Genomic DNA, 20,412 nt, shown 5'->3' on the forward strand with positions numbered 1-20,412 from the left:
ACTTATAATTAATATCAAATATCTAATGAGAAAAAGAAAGCAAAATAAGAAATAAGTATAAAAAATTAAATAATTAATAGTATAAATTTTTGAGATTATATCGAGACAAGTTTTATCACATAACCTATTTATTGTAGATGTCACAAATAGTTAAATACAAAATATTTTAAAAATTATAATGAAGTTATTTTAATATGACACATATTAGTTTAAATATAAAAATTAAAAGATCCAGTAATAAAATGTATAATTTAAAACATAGAAAGTCAACTCACATTTAGTACATGTAATTTTAAATTTTATACAGTAAAATTGATGAAAAGTGTGAATGTTTAAAGTAAAATGTGAAATTAAACTCAATGAATCTACTTTAGGTATGGTCTGTATTCAAATATGATGGCTCACAATAAGTTGGAGGGAAAGAGTGATGAACTGTTTCTTTGGTCCCTGCCATTAGTAACGTAGTCCCCATATCATCCTTACATTATGGAAGAATATTTTTCTTTCTCTCCCCTTATAATACCATTTCATGTGGTCTATATCTATTCTACTGTACCATAAACTTCTGCAAATATCAGAACTGTGTTCAACTTTTTGAGTAGGGGACATAGAAGCTCTACACCAATATAAAATAGTGGGTTTCCCTTGTTTTTCTCATGCTATTTTTCCCTCACTGAGACACAGACCTCCACCACCAACACTATTATCACTTCCTCATGCCGCAGCACCAGGCAACTGCAATGGAACCTGTTCTCAGCTACAACCCCGGCAATGGCAAGACCAACCATGACTATGATGTCATAAGCTGGTTTGAAGATGTATCCCAGAATGCTGGTTACGTTCAGACTCAGTTGCTCAGCCAGATTCTGAAGCAAAACTATGGGGTGGAGTATCTCAAGAAATGGTTGGGGAACTACAATATCCTTGAGATGGACGCATGTGCATTGGAATCCCTTTTCTCTTCTGTGGTTCCCCTTGCCTCACATGCTGACTTTGAGCCATTTATCCAAAGGATTGCTGATGGGGACACTGTTCCTTTACTCACTCAACAACCCATAACCACTCTTTCCTTAAGGTACCTTTAGTTTTTTTTCCCTCTAAAACTTTTTCTTCTGTTTTTAAGGGGATAAAACCATGATTCATTATAGTGCTCAAATTCTTTCATTTTATGGTCATGTTCATGACAATAAGGAATCATAATAGAGGACATTAGGATAGAGGCCACTCTCCATATTATTCTGCCAGATTTCATTATATATGTTCAATCCATGGTTGTTCTAGTGTTTTATTCTTCATGACAAGGTCTAACTATAGATGTTTTGTACAAATTTTTGAACAAAAGTTTAGAAAAAGTAATAACTAATAAACCATGAAAGTTCTTTAACACATTTTATTTATTTATTTATTTAGTAAGTAATATTTTTTAATACTTTTTTTGGTAAAGTATTTCTTTCTCTTTTCTTATAATATATGAGATGGAAGTAATGGAAGGAACACCTGCCACTTTCTGATATTTGTTTTCCTTTTCCTTTGAATATTGTTTTTTCTTGGTACGCAGTTCTGGAACAACAGACGGAAGGCAGAAGTTCGTACCCTTTACTCGCCATAGTGCACAAACCACGCTTCAAATATTCACCCTAGCAGCAGCCTATAGATCAAGGTGTGTACATCTTTATAATATCTCCCTGTGTTCCCTTTAGATTTTTGTGTGCCCTTGTGTTCCTTTGTGTGTGTATATACCCTTATTGTGTGTTCCTATATGCATGATTACTCTAAAGCGCACGTTGAAATATTCGTCCTTATCTTTTCACTGTTTACAGGGTTTATCCAATAAGGGAAGGGGGAAGGATTCTTGAATTCATATACAGCAGCAACCGGTACAAAACAAAAGGAGGTTTAACAGCCGGAACAGCCACAACACACTACTATGCAAGTGAAGAGTTCAAAATCAAGCAGCATACCACCAAGTCCTTTACCTGCAGCCCCCAAGAAGTGATTTCTGGCGGAGACTACAAACAATCCACGTATTGCCACCTCCTTCTTGGACTCTTCTTCTCTGACCAAGTGGAATTTATCACCTCAGCTTTTATCTACAGCATGGTGCAAGCTTTCAGCAGTTTTGAAGAACATTGGACTGAAATTTGCAATGACATCAGAGATGGCACTCTAAGTTCAAGAATCAAGTCACCGAAAATGAGAAAGGCTGTTTTGGACATCATCTCTCCAAGCCCAGATTTGGCTTCAAAGTTGGAAAGTGCTTGCCATGAGCTACAAGTGGTAGAGTGGTTTGGTTTAATTCCTAAACTCTGGCCAAATGCTAAATATGTCTACTCCATAATGACAGGGTCCATGCAACCATATTTAAAAAAACTTAGGCATTATGCAAATGGGTTGCCTTTGGTTAGTGCTGATTATGGCTCAACTGAGAGCTGGATAGGGGTTAATGTTGATCCTAGTTTACCACCAAAAGATGTAACATTCGCTGTGGTTCCCACTTTCTCTTACTTTGAGTTCATACCACTTCACAGGCATGAAAAAAATTTCAGTTCAGGAGCTGATGATTTCACGGAAGATAAGCCAATTCCACTCTCTAAGATTAAAGTAGGACAAGAGTATGAAGTTGTGCTCACAACTCTCACCGGTATGCATTTTTCTTAACTCTATTCTGTATCAGAAAAAAATAAATTCTATGGTAGTCTCACATTTAAGGGTTTTGTACCTTTGGAACCTACTCAATTATTAACCCAAAAGATAAGTGTACCAAAATCATTAAGTTTCTGTTCCATAGCACATCTCTCATCCTTTATCATTGCTCATTTCCTCGATCCATCTTTTCTCGGTTTTATGACTTACATTCTGAACATGACACATGGTAGAATTTACTAAATATCTCTGGAGCAACAGCATCTTTGACCTTTTGCCAAGTAAATGCATTTATCTACCTAAGATGTAAACCCGTACACTGTTCATTTTTCGGCAAGCCCATTTGATTGACCCATTGTCTTATATATATAAAATAACGCCTAGAGTTACAGGTAAAGAAAGTAGGGATCGGGCTTCATGTGTGCCACATGTGCAAGCTAGCTGCACCATGAACATGGACATGTCTAGTAGCTACTTGCATCAAGCCAAAAAGCTTTTGGTTGAATTACGGAAACTGATATATGATTGAAATGCATACAAATGGCATTATGAGTGATGTGCAATACGTGGACTGAAATGCATTCCAATAATGGCCGTTACAAATTATGGATAACAGTGCATATATATATATTTGTTTATTCTTTTTTATAGAAATGAATTAACCAGTGAAACTATACCTACTAAATATTTTAGGTTAATATATACATTTAGTTGAAATTATTTATTAAAATATCATTTTATAAAAATTTATGAAAGATATTTAAAAAAAAATCTTAACAGGAAAGTAGGTGGGGGTCAACATAGATTAAAGTACGCACGTTAACTATGTTGGCTTCTTTCCATGGTTATTTTTTTGTTGATGCTTCATCATTTCAGTCCTAGGTTCACATTGTGTACAGTACTTTTTTTTGTTGCTTAACCAAGTTTTGTCCTAGTGTTTTTTTAATCATGCAGGCTATAAGTTTGTCAGTAAAATATGAATTTTTTCAATCATGTTTTTATTCAAAACTGAGACATTACTTAAAATTACTGAATTCAGTTTCCCTGAGACCAATCAAATGTTGGTAATATATGAACAAGTGAATTGAAAATGCAAACTAATATAAAAGTAAGCTTGATGTTGTTTTTTTTTTGTAGTAGTTTAGCTGCTATTTAATGATAGTATACATATACGAGTGTTAATTATGGTTTTGGTGATTTGGGAGGAAGCAAGGAAGTAATGTGATAAAGATTGATTTCAGGACTATACAGGTGCAGGTTAGGGGATGTGGTGGAAGTGGCTGGCTTCCACAATGGGACCCCAAAGTTGAACTTTGTGTGTAGAAGAAAGCTAATTCTGACAGTAAATATAGACAAGAACACAGAAAAGGACCTTCAACTAGTGGTAGAGAGGGGGTCCCAAATTCTGACCAAAGCAAAAGCCGAGCTGGTTGATTTCACAAGCTATGCAGATGTGTCAAAGCAACCAGGGCACTACGTAATTTTTTGGGAGATCAAAGGGGAGGTAGAGGACAAGATCCTTGGTGCATGTTGCACTGAAATGGACAAATTGTTCATGGATCATGGCTATGTGGTGTCAAGAAAAACCAACTCAATAGGGCCCTTGGAACTCTGCATTTTGGAGACTGGGACTTTCAAGAAGGTTTTGGACAATTTCATAGCAAATGGGGCAGCCTTGAGCCAATTCAAAACCCCCAGGTGCACCAATAATCGTGCCCTCCTTAAAATTCTTAACACGTGCACCACAAAAAGGTTTCATAGCACAGCTTACAACACTCAACAATGATTGATGTATATCATCTTCATCAATCAACAACTATTTTCTTAGTTTCCCCAGTTTCCAATTTTCTTCTGCTTTTTTCTTTCAATTGTATATTATCCAACCTGCTACACTTGTTCTAATCAACATGCGATCGCACAACGAGAGTCTTGTAAGAAGATCCTCATTCTGAAGTTAGTAAAATGTTTTGTAATTGTCTTATGATTAGGTTATTTACGTGTTAATATTTTTCCACCGTAATAAGGTTATCAAAATAATTTCTCTGGTTTATACGTAATAAGCTTTATGAAAAGGGCTTCTGATATAGTTTGTATATCATGGTTTCATCTTATGAATCATTGTTAAATTTTAATTGAAATAATTATTATTTTAAATCCAACACTTAAAAAAAGTTGAATTTCACAATTAAGTCCACTCATTTATTAACTATATTTTTCTAAACTAAAATTCTATTCCAATGCATTATTAAATATTAAAATATAATTTACTAAGATTTTAATTAATTCAACGTGGCATGATATTGAATTTAATTACTAATCGCAGATGAGATTTTAACTTGAATTAATATATCCTCCTTATATTTTAATATATAATTACCACATTCCTAACTATTTTATCATCTTAAATACTCAAATAATTTATCACCTTCAACTTTAGATTATATAAGTTATTTTAAAAAGAATTTATATAGGTTAAAACAATCAGGTAGATTTTATCGATATAGAAGGTTAACATGTTTATACATAAATTTTAACGATTATAAATACTAACGAGTGTAACATGAGTGAAAACGAGTTAAAACAATCGAATAAGACATATTATAACAATTATAGTCTTAATTGATGTAATATGTCAATATAGTAAAACTAATTAAGAAGCTATATATTACATCGGTTAGGATCATAAACAATGTAATATAACTGATGTAATATATGTCCTTCTACATCGGTTACAACAACAATCGATGTAATATGTTGTAGTTTTTTTAAATTTTACTGGGTTTGTGCTTTTCTCAACTCGTAATTGTAAATATACTTCATTCTACATACCAAATTGCCAACAAAAGAAGGTTAAATGTTGATCGAGACTAATGGATACCAAAACTTGTCCAATTAAAGTACATTAACATTTCAATGTAAGCATTAAAACATAACTAAACTAACCATAAATGTTGATAAAAGTCAAAGTAGCCATACAAAATGATAATGTCTAAATACCAAACATAAATTCTAAACTCTAACTAATACTAATTTTTGTATATATAGAAAATATCTTGCCCATTGGTGATAAATCTATTCAATTGTGTTTGTGCCCATTTACTCATTGTTGATAAAATTGAAATTCAAAATAAATATTAATTTCTTTTCATAATAACATATAAAATATTTAAGGTGTTTTAATACTTGTTCCCAAACATCAATAATAACGACATGTGTTATGGTTCACATCCAATGTATGAAAAAATGACCATATTCATAACTTCTTGTTGCACTAATATATGAAATTTAACTAAGTTAATTTATTGAAAGTAAAAAAAAAGCATTATTTTAATAGTTTCAATGAAGAATTAAATACCTTAGGATAAATCTAACACAAATTATGTGATGATGAAGTGAATTTATCATCTAAGACATTATATACATTAACAACACTAAAAGGAAGAGTCATAGTAATTTACAATGCATATATGAACTACAAAAACACATTATTTTGTAATTAAAACATATTATTGTACTACAACTTTATGCACTTGGATTTTTATGAAATGAAAAAATTCACATGATAGTATTGTCCATGGAACAAATAAGCATAGTTGCCTTAATATTAATTAATCTTAATATTATTGACAAATATGTGAAACTTGTACAACTAGTTACACAATTTTTTGAATAAACTTGTACAATGAGTATATACAATTGTTGGAAACTATCTTGTCGAATATCACAAATTATGTCCTCCATGTGATCCTCATGATGAATATTAAATTATTGAAATTGATATACAATTTAAAGGTCTACAACTACACCATGCCAGAGGTTCACATTGTATAACTCTTTAAGAAACTATCTCAAAGAAGATGTTTTTGTATCAATTGAATTTATAGTCGTCTCACATTCAAATAATTAACATAGGGACAATATTATCTTCCATTAATATCTCCCCTATTTCGTTTAGCAAATTGTAGAAACTCTTCAATATCATTCATACACATAATTCATTTATTTGACTTGCATTCCTCCAACTTTGATCCATTAATACCTAATATAAGAACTTGGTTTATGCATGCATACATCCCCTTTTAAAAAGAAACGTCTAACCCCGTCCCATTCAAGAAGATTCACTTTCTTTTTACGATTCATTAGTATGTAATTTAATATGCAATATTTATACTTCACAAAAATTTTGGTAGCATTAGGGACTATAATATCCTCTATCAATATCTCTCCCATTTTGTTGAGCAAACTGTAGAAACTCTTTAACGCCATTTTCATACACACACTAGTATAAAATATCAAAACCACAAAGTCGTCGTGAAAAAAAAGGCGATAGCATTTATATAATTATTTGAACTTTTTAACACAGTTGTTTTAGAAACCATCGTTAAAAGTGACAAATAAGAGATATAACAATGGTTATTGGTAAATAGTCGTAAAATTACCATAAAATCCACGAAAGTGTTTGACAAACTGTTGTTAAAAATGGTGTCCATGAGAAATTCCCTCTTGGAACACATTTTTATCTCGTGCGCCCTCACTTCAGCTTTCTCACTCTCACTCTAAATCAATCGTGCACAACTTTCTCCTCTCAATCTCAAGCACGATCTCCAATCTTCGAATTCATCCTCACTCACAGCGGCGATCTCCGTGCTAGCCACACCCAGGGGCGATTTCCAACCTCTACGCAATTCAACCCAACAACAATTTTTATTTAGTTTTATAATAAATTAGATAGTATTTGTATGTATTAAACATGATGATGCATACGAGAGAGGCTTGGAAGAACTCATACAGTTTGTACAACATAATGCCATTAGTAATCATAACGGAATAAGAATGAGGTGTCTTTGTGTGAATTATTTGAATGGAAGGATATTTAATGTTTCCAAAATTAGAGGACATCTTTTGTGTGATGAATTTTTTAAAAATTATACAACATGGACGTGGCATGGTGAATTATTACACTTTCCAAGTGTGCGTAGAGCTTCAAAGTTTGTTGATTTTCCAATGGATGATAGATTAGAGGACATGATTCATGATGTGGAAGCATAATCTTTGACTGAAGCGGTGTTATAAAATATATTAATGATGTAGAGACTCCTTTGTTTCTTGGTTCAACTAACTTCACACAATTATTAGCAGTGTTAAAGTTTATGAATTGGAAGACAATTAAAGGATGGACTGACAATAGCTTTGAAGAATTACTTCAATTACTGAAGGACATGACTCCATAAGCAAATTATGTAATTAAAATTACGTTGCAAAAAAGCTACTTTGTCCAATGGATATGGCATATAAAAAAAAAATACATTCATGTCCTTATTCTTGTATTTTATATAAAAATGAGTTTGGAGATTTAAGAGGTCCCAGATGTGGCTTGTCACGTTATAAGGTTAAAGTTGGTCAAACAGAATATAATGATGAAGTCACAAAGGAAGGTCTTTCTGGTAAGGTCATTTGGTATCTTCCAATAATTACAAGCCTTAAGCGTTTGTTTTCAAATACAGACGACGTTAAAAGCCTTGGGTGACATGCAAATAATAGAAAATGTGATCCACTACTCCTTCCTCTAGGTGATTCTTTGCAATGGAAGAAGATTGATAAAGAATTTCCTGAATTTAGAAAAGAATTAAGAAACTTAAGACTTGATTGGTTACTGATGGAATGAATCCTTTTAAAACTTTAACTAGTAATCATAGTTCATGACCCATTTTGTTAGTGATTTACAACTGACCTCATGCTTTATGTATGAACCGCAAATACATGATGTTATCTATGATGATCTTTGCTCCAAAACAACCTTGAAATGACCTAGATGTTTATCTTAATCCATTGATCGAAGATTTGAAATTATCGTGGCATGAAGGGGTTGATGTGTTTGATTTGAGAATGAATCTTTCCAATTGCATGAAATGTTATATTTTACTATCAACTTCCTCGCATATAAAAACTTGTCAATTTATAGTCTGAAACCTCATAGAGTTGTCCAATATGTGAAAAGAACACGTCATATGAGCACTTGAAACATTGAAGGATGACATTGTAGATTTCTAACCAAATATCACCTGTATCGTAGATTGAAAAAAGATTTTAACAAATACCAAGAAAATAATATTTTTCTCCCTCCATTATTCGATCTCCAAATTTATGAAAAGGTAAAAGATGTTAATGTGGTTTTTGGAAAAATGAAGAAAAAGCAAACTGTGACTAAAATATGGAAGAAAAGATCGATCAGTTTTTATTTTCCATATTGGGGTAAGTTAGATGTGAGATATTGTATAGATGTAATGCACATAAAAAAATAATGTGTGTGACAACTTAATCTGAATACTTCTTAACATTAAAGGAAAAATAAAGCATGGTGTGAATGAACGTTTGCATTTGATTGAGATGAATATATGAGAGAAATTAACACCTTGAGAAGTTGGTAAATGTACATACTTGCCTACCACGTGTTACATTTTGTTGAAGAAGGAGAAAACAAGTTTTTGTGAATGTCTTAAAGGTGTTAAGGTACTTTTGAAATTTCATGATTTGAAACTAATTGGCTTAAATTCTTATGATTGTAACATTCTAATGTAACAATTACTACTGGTGGCTATTTGTGAAATCTTAGCAAAAGATGTTAGGCGTACAATAACTCGACTATGTTCAGTTTTCAATTCAATATTTATTAATGAGATTGACCCTCAAAAGTTGGATGAACTTGAAGAAGAAATTATTGTTATCTTGTGTCAACTCGAGATGTTTTTTCCTCCATCATTTTTTTATATCATGGTGCATTTGGTTGTTCATCTTGTAATTGAAATCAGATTGGGTGGGTCAATTTATATGCGAGGGATGTATCCAGTTGAATGATACATGGAGATTTTGAAGGGATATGTCAAGAGTCAATGTCGTCTAGAAGCTTCCATTATTGAAAGATACATATAAGAGGAAGTTATTAAGTTATGTTCTGAGTACATGTTAAAAGCAAAATTTATAGGAGTTCCTGAAAAATATTGGCACTCTCGTAGATTTATATGTAGATCTTCAAAAGGTGTACATGTCATAAGCAAATTTAGAGAAAAGGTTCTGCAAATACATTTGTATACCCTGAATAAAATTGATGAGATGTTACCATACTTAGCTTCACACAAATACATTGTCAAATACAAGAATCCAAGACAATTAGAAAAATGTGGGTGTTAATCGAGCTTAACATTTGGGAGGTTAATTATACCAAGTTTTGTGTACTTGTTTTCAAATGCAAATGGGTTGACAATAAGACTGGTGTGAAAGTTGATGAATCAGGAATAACTTTGGTTGACTTTTGAAAGATAGGTTATCATGACGAACCATTTATAATGAAATACCAAGCTTCTCAAGTTTTATATATCAAAGACCCTACGAATGAAAACTGGTATGTTATGCTACATGAAAAAAAAGAAAGAACATAATGACCTAGAAGATGAAGAACCAAATAATGACATTTGTGAGATTGAATCACTTATAAGAACAACAAGCAATAAAGAGTACAAGGATATTGTCGATGTTGTACATGCAACTCAAAATTATCCTGATGAAGGAATATATATTTGTATGTGTTTCTGGTTTATTTTTACATTATATAATTGTTATTATGTTTCATATTCTTAATTCATATCATATTTATTTGACAACATGAACATGGCTGATGATCAAGTTCCTCGTTAAAAAACTAGTATAGGACCAATAGATTAAATACTATTTGTATGAAGATAAATAGTGGTAAAAAAATACCATTGATTTCAACACTGGTGTCGCCACTAGTGTCAAATTCAGAGAATTTTAGCAGTTATCTCAGAGTAGTTGATCGTGAAAGGATCTCTATCTTAACTCTTTCTTGGGATAACATCGTCGAGCACACGATAAACATGGTTTGGAAAGACATTATGGTATGTAATTGTATTTACTTTGTTCAATCTGAAGTTTGATTACATTTGTTATGAACTAATTATATTTTAACAATGTAGACGCATTATGATATTCCCAATGTGGAAAGGTTAAGATCGAATGTTCTATCTTCATTGGCTGTCAAGTTTCCTCAGTTTAAATCAAAATTGACAACAACTTATATATTTGGTGCAAGGAAAGGAGAAAATCCTTGTATAAAATACGTAGGCCTTGATCAAGAAACTTGATAACAATTTGTATAGACTCGACAAACTAAGAAATTTGAGGTTAATATCACTTGTTTTATTTGGATATAGTTTTTATATTAACGTATTATTAACTTTAGAATGTTGATAGGGTATCGAAAGAAAGCGCAATCCAACTAGGCACATAATGGGAACCTACACTTATTGTCCCGTGGTGGTTATCAGAAGTTAGAGCAGAAGTTAGTTCAACAAAAGATTAAAGAACAATTTGCTTCTATTAATGAAGAGAATACTGTATATTCTTTGAACCTTCTATCCCTATCTTCCTACCATGAGAAATGGAAGAATGATAATCTAAAGTATTCAGGGACATGGACTTATGAGGAATCACGACGAACAACTGAATGAATTGTAACTGAATGAATCCCTAAAACTGTATTCATATTTGAACTAAATTTTTAAGTCTAATTTACATTCCTTCAAATTTCAATCCTATTTTACATATTAATTTATTTAAGAATAATTACAAAAATTCTACTCAATTTAATTTAACTAAAATTTTATTTCATCTAAAACATCAATACTAGTTTTACTTTAATATTAATTTTATGTTTCAATCTTAGTTTTTTAAGTATAATATGAATTTTAATTCTAATAATTTTTTTTCAAATACTAATTTTAATATCAATATTAATTTTTTTAAAATACATAAAAAATAAAAAAAGTTGTGACAACCCGTTCGTGATGGGGTTTGAAGCTGTAGTGACGCACTCACAGTAGGGTCCTAAGACAGTGGCCTTGCCTTGACAACTAGGGCTTCTTGTTGACCTGCTAGTCACACAGTGCTTCACATATCGAAGGATTGACATCTTTGAAGTGGAGCTAGGTTCAGATTGACAACCTCCACCAACATGCTTTACCAGTACTAACGATAACAACAACAAGCACCAAGAACCTCTGAAACAACAAACCACAACACAATAAACAAAAAATGAGAAAGAAGAGATGAAATAAACTATTGAAAAATGTTTCACAAACAACCCAATTTGCATATTTGCAATTGCGCCTACATACAACCCCACGTGGCAAGGTCTGCTGAGGTGGGCAAAGGGTATTTTTGTCAAAGAACATTGTCGAGTGGATGATATGGGGCCCAAGGGCCTTTTAAAAAACAAATACAAAAACTGAATTAGGGGAGGGAGCGGGAGACTGCAATGGACAACACACTCCAAATGCCTTGTGAAGAGACTTCAAATGCCTACGAAAACACACTTTAAATGCTTGCAATAGAGCACTCCAAACGCCTGTGAAAATGGAACCCCGTTGTATGTGGAAAGACCACTTCAAAGCACTCCAAATGCATGCCTGTTGCAAAATTCAATTTCTTGTTGTACCAAATGCCCCTTTAACCTGTAGAACTCAAAAATCAACACAAATTTTGAATTCTTCCAATGTGGCATGGATCCCACAAAGCCAATTTAAACATTATTTAAGTGGACAATTGGGAAGTTATAACCTGACACTAATCACGTCACGGTTATCCCTATATCAGAACTCTAAATTATTAAATTAATTGTATTATATAACCGATGTAAATTCTTTCCTGAAAAATTTAAAATTAAAATAACACAAATTTTATATTGTTTACATTTAATAACTAGTGTTATTGTTAGTATATTACGTTAATTCCCTTTTAATCGTTATAAATGATAATTTAAATATTACAATTTTATCATTATTTCCCATTTTATATCCCTTCTACGATGTACTTGGTGTTAAAGTTATTTTTGCACTAGTAAGGATGACAACAAATGAAGTTTCATATCATTAAATAAAAAGAACTAACCCTTGATTTAACTTTCACTAGAGTACAAAATCAATAGAACTCACAAGTTCATCCCTGACCCATGCCTTTTGACTAATTTCCTCCTATCTCAAAGAGAATTGAAGAAAAATGCTCATTTGAGCCTTTGTTTTTAGGTGTCAATATGTTAGAGTATTGGGCCTCCAAGACAGCAAGCCCATCCGACAGAAGAAGAAGCCCTTATGGATGAAAGACTATGTTATGTAATAGATTATTAGTATTGTCATGTCTAATTTTGGCTATAGAGTTTTAAGGCCCAATGACTTGTATCAACCCACATCATCTCCTATTTAGGTGATGAGAAACGTAAATAAAAGACATGAGAAAAGTTTCTTAAACCTAGAGTAGAATATTCAGAGTTAACATCTTTCTTAGTAGGCACAGTAGCCATAACCTATCATTAGTGCTTTCATTGCTCTCCACCATGCCTCCCTCACGCCAACCTAAGGACCTTGAGGAAATTCTCCTCACCATCCAAGAACGTCTTTCAGTCATACAAACACAAATGGAAACCACAGAAGCCAGGCAGACCAACATAGAGGCCAACAACGAGTTCCTTCAATGCAGCCACAATCTGTGACCGCTTCCCCATTCCCACCATTGATGAATTGCTAGATGAATTGGGTTCAACTACTGTTTTCACTAAGATTGACTTATACTCTGGATACCACCAAATTCGCCTCACTCCCACAGATACTCACAAAATAGCTTTCAGAACAATGGATGGCCACTATGAATTCCTAGTGATGCCTTTCGGCTTGACAAATGCACCATCAACTTTTCAAGCAACAATGAATGATCTACTAAGGCCTTATCTCAGACGATTTGTTCTTGTTTTTTTTATGATATTTTAGTCTACAGTCCCGCACTTCAGGACCACCTAACTCATTTAGAGCTTATTTTGCAATTATTGGCACAACATCATTTCTTTGCTAAGCTATCTAAATGCAGTTTCGCTACCACCCAAGTTAGCTATTTGGGCCACCTTATTTCATCTATAAGTGTCACACCAGACCCAGAAAAAATTCAAGCAATCCCAAGTTGGCCACAACTACGTTCACTCACGGATTTACGTGCTTTCCTCGGCCTCATGGGTTTTTATAGAAAATTCGTTCACCACTACGCCACTCTCGCCTCTCCGCTCACCGATTTATTACAACACAAACAGTTTACATGGACATCAGCGACACAAGAGGCCTTTCAAATATTACAAGCACATATGGAAAAAATTCCTACACTACGCCTTCCAGACTTCCAACAACCCTTCACCGTGGAAACAGACGCCTCTGTTATAGCCGTAGGGGCCATCCTCGGCCAAGCCAACCATCCCATAAATTTCTTCAGCAAAAAAATGCGTCCCCGCCTCCAATCCGCATCAGTTTATGTCCGAGAAATGCATGCCATTACAAAAGCAATAAAAAAGTGGCGATAGGATTTACTTGGCACACATTTCACCATTTTCTCAGACCAAAAAAGCCTTAACACCCTGTTATCCCAAACAATCCAAACCCCAGAACAACAAAAGTGGACTGCCAAGTTACAAGGATATGATTTTAAGATAGTATACTAACCTGGAAAAACAAATGTCATAGCTGATGCCCTTTCCCGCCAAGAATCGACACCCAAATCAGTGTTTTTGTCCATCTCTTCTCCCATGTCGACCATCTTCCAAACCCTCCAACATTACTTCGCCACCGGTGACGACCTCCAAATAATACAACAATACACTCACAACCAACCTTCACCATCCCTATTCCACACATGCAAAGGAATGTTATTTTTTTGCAACAAAATTTTTCTTCCAGACGCCAACAATTTTCGCATACGGGTCCTCCGAGAATGCCACGAATCTCCCACTGCAGGTCACTCAGGTTTAAAACCCACATTGGCATGAGTGGCCGCCTCCTTCTACTGGCCAGGATGGACGAGGGACGTTAAAACCTTCATACAACAGTGCTCTCCATGTCAACGCAACAAGTACCTGCCAAAGAAAAGTCAGGGGTTAATACAACCTCTACCAATACTAGATCAAGTGTGGGAAGACTTATCCATGGATTTTATTACACACCTACCTTCATCCGCGGGGCACACCGTCATTTGGGTCATCTGTGACCGACTCACCAAATACGCCCACTTTCTTGTGCTTCCAACCAACTACACAATTCAGAGTATTGTGCGACGATTCTCGAGTGAAATATGCCACCTTCATGGGATTCCCAAATCCATCGTGTTTAACCGAGACCCTATTTTCATTAGCAACTTCTAGAAAACCCTGTTTCAAGCACAAGGCACAACCCTCAAGTTCAGTTCATCATACCACCCCAGACAGATGGCCAAACAGAAGTGATAAACAAAGGCTTAGAAGCATACCTTCATTGTTTTACCAGTGACCACCTGACCTCGTGGTATCGCTTCTTTCACCTTGCGGAACTATGGTACAACACATCCCATCATTCAGCCATAGGCACATCACCCTTCACGACGCTTTACGGCCGTCCACCACCATCCACTTTGGATTTGCTCCATACCCCACGCTCCGGGACCTCCGGGACCACCGTGACCGAGCTCCTCCACCAACACATCGTCATCTTACACGAATTGAAGAAGCATCTCCAGTGCGCACGCCCACGCATGCGGGACAACACTGACTGACACTTCTCGGACATGTCCTTCAATGTCGGCAAATGGGTTTGGCTCCGTCTCCAACCGTATCGACAACAATCCGTGGAACGTCGCGTTTTACATAAGCTCGCGCTGCGCTACTCTGACCCGTTTGAAATCCTTCACCGTATCGGCGCGGTGGCGTATGAACTCCGACTGCCAACGAATTCGAAGATCCACCTCGTCTTCCACGCTTCGTTACTTCGAAGATACAAAGGATGATATGATTCCAATAGCACAATATGAATGATTCTTGACATTCTTAGGAATCATCTTGAGTTGGATATGAGATAGGCACTTTAAAATAGAATTGGATCAAGGTTCTATGTTCAAGAATTCACCAAGACTAGTACCAAAACCCAAACTCATATGGAAGTTCCATGTATTGTCAAATTGAACCGAACAAATTGAGTGAAAAGGCAAAGGCACCGAACAAAATGCATAAGAACATAATTGCACCGAACAATTAAGCTAGAAATGAAGAAGAAACAAAGTTGAACGGTAGAAAATGAAATGAACCGAAGCAAAACACAAAGGAATTGAAATGCCGAACTGAAAAAGCAAAGAATCAAGCTAAGACATGAACATAACAAGAGAAGGAAGGAAGGAGAAGAGAAAGCTCATGAAGATGGAGGAATGGTTGGATGATCACGCCACTTAGAGGATGGAGACTCCAAGATGAGTGTGCAAGCCGCCACTTGAGGTAACCAAAGAACTCTCAAGATAAGACTAAGTGAGGAAGGCACAAAGCTCTCCAATTCTCTCTAAAAAATTGAGTATAGTTTCTCTAATTCAAAATTCAAATCTGAAAAATACAAAGGCAACACCTTAATTTATAGCCTAGAGGTGCTGAAATGCAAAGTTAATTAAATTCAAAATTCCCCCCTAAATTACATGAAAGTGGCGCCAATCCTAGAGCATGAGGAAGGTGTGACTTCCTCTCTTAGTTTGGCACCTCCCTATTACATCTACACCTCTCTACTAAACGCACACCCCCCTAAGTTTCCTAAACTAAAGACCTAAAGATGCTTTTACAAAAGAGGTTTCTTATGTTTCCCTATAAGCACCTTCTAACACAAAGATATTACAAAAAGAGAAAATAACCTTCCATTATTTCCTAATGCTTGGCCTTGCCCCTCATGGGATGGTCTTGGGCTTTGGCCTTCTTGGGCTTGGGCTTGAGCCTCATCTTTATTTTATGTCTTCTTTTAATTTTGAGAAGACTAGAAGGAAAAACTTCAAATGTGAAGGCGAAAGTCCTCTTCCTTCATTAATAAAAGCCTCCTTTATTTGATTCTCATCAAAGGATCCCCACCCTTACACTTTTCAAACTCAAACTCAAGTCGCATCTCTCTGCCCACTGAAAATAACTCTAATTCAAACTCCCTCTCACCTACTTCAGTAGCCGCACCAACCCTGCCCACAACAATCAATGTTACCTCACAACCCCTCCCACCTAATTCAATAGCCAAACCTACTCGGCCCACGAAAATTAACGTTTCCACATCGCCCCCCTTTCACCTAATTTCCTAGCCGCACCACCCCTCTTACCCAATGACCAGCCGCCATGTTAAAAGTTGCATGTGGAAATGGAAAAGCACCTCGAGCCACTCTCCCACTCACCAATCCAGCATGCTCCACTCCTTTTCTCACCTAATTATGTCAATCCCACCAACCCACCATTACCTAGCCACGTGGATATTAACCTTGAGCCCCTCTCCTACTCAACACTCCAGAACACTCCTTTTACTCTCTCCTGTAACCCTAATAGCAGTACCACCAACCCACACAGTCCAAGCCCAACCCAATATGATATCCCTACCCACTTTGAGGACAAAGCGTCTCCACAAGCCGATGGAAATGTTAGAGCATTGGGCCTCCAAGATAGCAGGTCCATCAGACAGAAGAAGAAGCCCTCATGGATGAAAGATTATGTTATGTAATAGATTATTAGTATTGTCATGTCTAATTTTTGCTATAGAGCTTTAGGGTCTAATGACTTGTATTAGCCCACATCATCTCCTATTTAGGTGATGAGAAACGTAAATAAAAGACATGAGAAAAGTTTCTTAAACCTAGAGTAGAATATTCAAAGTTAACATCTTTCTTAGTAGGCATAGTAGCCATAACCTATCACAATAAGAGGTTTTTGCCTGTGAGCATTGTTGTTGTTTGTGCCAGTGTGCATTGTTGTTGTTTGGTATGGTGTTGTGGAACAAATATGATCATCAAAGGAATGAAGATAGGATTGATCAAGAAACGAGATCAATAATATTTTACAAATAATGTCAATTCCCGAAAGAAATTGATCACGTACGGGTAATGATGTTAAGAAAGGTTTTGCATACAAGTGACTAACTCTTAAATCAATACGAAATACTAGATCTAGATGGACATGTAGTAAAATCCTCAAAAGAGAAGATAGGATAATAATATTATTAATGTTTTTGAAAACAAATAAGTAATACTAAGATAATAGTTAAGAATATATGAAACATTATAATAAAATAACTAAATAACAATTAATTTTATAAAAAATAATTAATTATTATATCAACTTAACTTATGCATATGGAGTCGTTCTCTTTGTAATGCTAAAAACTTATCAACAAAGAAGTTAAACTATTATTAAATTCCTCTCACTGAACTTTTAGCTATTTTTTGAAAGGATTCTAATACTTTTTAGATATTCGTAGTTGTTTATTATTTGACCTTAACCACAATTCCACACAAAAGTTTAAACTCCAAAAGTTCGTTGACAAAAGGACTCAATTTGTAAGGTGAGCCAAACTTTTCTTTTTGTCTAATGTATAGTTTTTTATTATTGGATCTTTAAAATTTCAATTCTAATTCAAATTTTCTCATTAAAGGTATATTGGCTTTATATTCAACAAAATAGTGTTTTGCTTAATTCCACCACACCTTCTACATATCCTAAGAATTTAGAACAGAATATTTTTCTTATCACCAACCAACGGTTCTACCACACCCTTTTGTTTTGTCGGTCGAACACATAATTACATCCAAACATTCAACATAAACATCATTTAAGTTACTTTACCAATTTTCCATGTTGAACGTGGTTGCTAAATGCTGTCGTGTTCACACTAAAAAATGTTGTCATGTCATCAAAATTATTGCATGATAACACAAGAGAGAAAGTACTGAAGGATACACAGTGCAAATTTTTTAGTATTATAAAATTATTAACTTTTATAATATAATTTAAAAAATTATATTAATTGTTTAATTCTATTTTTATACAAACTTAAAAATTCAATAAATTTTCTTTATTTAAATAATTATTTATAAAATATTCTGTTATTAACTTTTTAATTATATATATATATATATATATATATATATATAAATGAAAACTTTTATATAAGAGAAGAGATCATTTACTCCAATCATAAATAAAATATGTTATTCTTAAAAGAAGAGTTTGATCTTGAATGAGAAAACACTCTATGTTTAACACAAGCAAACCCTGAAAAATTGCATTAATATATCAATTTTAATATGGCAGTTCTAAAAAATATCCATAGTTTTTTTAAATGATAAGACAATTTTATAATTGTCACATTTTGTCTTCAAAATATGGTATTTATAATAGTCATTTAATAAGTATATTCTCTTTTTTAAAATTTTACATTTCCTCCTTTAAATTCTCTTTTTATAGAAAAAATTAAATTTAGAAAGAAATAGACTTTTAGTGTATTATTTTCAAAAAAACTCTCAATGTATTCTCTTGTTGAAACTATCTCAACCATTACTGTTCATCCGAACTCTCGTTGAGGCTCACTCTTAAAAACTCTCACCGTCAATCCTCTTGCAAACACTCACCATGAACCTTCACCATAAGCTAAACCTCAATGTCAACTAAAATCGTCCACCCTCACACTCAACATCAACCTCATCCTGAACCTTCACTGTGAAAGACTCATTGTGAATAGGTTCTCCTTTAATAATCTTCACCAACCTTGCCTTCTTCATATGCGCCGTCGAGAAGAAGAAGAAAAGTAACCTGGTATAAATTTATAATTTTTGTGTAAATTTGCTTTTGGCACAATTTTATATATTTGAAGCCTTATTCCTATCACAATCTTGATTACATTTTTTCGCTATGTATTTTTTTTAACTTATGTATTTCTTTTAACTGATAATTTTTCACACGTTAATTTTTGTTGAAAATTGTTGAGACTTAGATAGTCTACTCCCCACTAGACGGTCTAATAGTAGATTATGCTAGTGTTTAAGTTTCAATGATGATAAAACTTATAAGTAATTCATATGTTTTTGGACGCTTCATATAGAAACAATTTTTTTGATTGATCATTGTGTTTAAGGCTTTTTAAAGTTTTTCTTTATCTTCATCAAATATGAACGTTGACATTTGAATCTTCATAACTTCAGTATTTGCTCAATCTGTCACATTGTTCTTTCTCTTAAATGTGCTAGATGTTGAATAAGGAAACTCTTGTTCTAGTTTTATCTGCACTTTTTGAATCTCATGAAATATTTCTAAATGTTGTATTGATGTGAATGTTAAGGCTTGAAATACTTCTACCTTTAGATATTTTGTTTCTAGTCTTATTCACCATCTCTTACGTGTTAGACGTTCAATAAGGAAATAATTGCTTCTTCATGATCTTCTCATCTTTAAGTTGTATTTGATTTTCAAATACTTTCTCTATTTGTATGAACTATGTACATTGAGCTTTGAATATCTTCAGACTTGGATATTTCCAATCTGCACTATTCATCTTCTTCTTCATGGTAGACGCTCAATATGGAATGTTCTTATATAAGCTTTCAATCTGTTTTACCACGTGCTTGTACTTTGAATAGTCTTTCTTTTTTAATATCTTTACTTTCGTATATCCTTGATATTGTTTGATATTCATTTGTGTAATTCATGCTTGTCAGCTTCAACTCTTTCCTATTAGACGTTGAGAAAGAAAACTTATACTTCCAGCTTTGTGAACATCTTTAAGTCCCCTTAATAGTTTATGGGAACAAAAAGAGTGTCAATGAACAATATAATTTATAATTTAAATCGTAGGTATCATTAAAACAATATCTTTGAATATTTGTGCTAAGATATTTCACAGTTAATTGTGTGTT

At 33.9% G+C, this 20,412-nt stretch overlaps 1 protein-coding gene across 1 annotated transcript; it reads left to right on the forward strand.

Annotated features, from left to right (window-relative positions):
• Nucleotides 1-416: 416 nt before the first annotated feature.
• Nucleotides 417-4,624, forward strand: LOC137825387 (indole-3-acetic acid-amido synthetase GH3.10-like). The gene is made up of 4 exons (XM_068631062.1): nucleotides 417-1,075; nucleotides 1,559-1,660; nucleotides 1,821-2,641; nucleotides 3,885-4,624. Exons 1-4 carry the CDS (start codon nucleotides 717-719, stop codon nucleotides 4,427-4,429), a joined length of 1,827 nt encoding a protein of 608 aa, XP_068487163.1. The 5' UTR covers nucleotides 417-716; the 3' UTR covers nucleotides 4,430-4,624.
• Nucleotides 4,625-20,412: the final 15,788 nt, after the last annotated feature.

The sequence above is a fragment of the Phaseolus vulgaris genome, chromosome 11, assembly GCF_000499845.2.
Source record: "Phaseolus vulgaris cultivar G19833 chromosome 11, P. vulgaris v2.0, whole genome shotgun sequence".
NCBI lineage: Eukaryota > Viridiplantae > Streptophyta > Magnoliopsida > Fabales > Fabaceae > Phaseolus > Phaseolus vulgaris.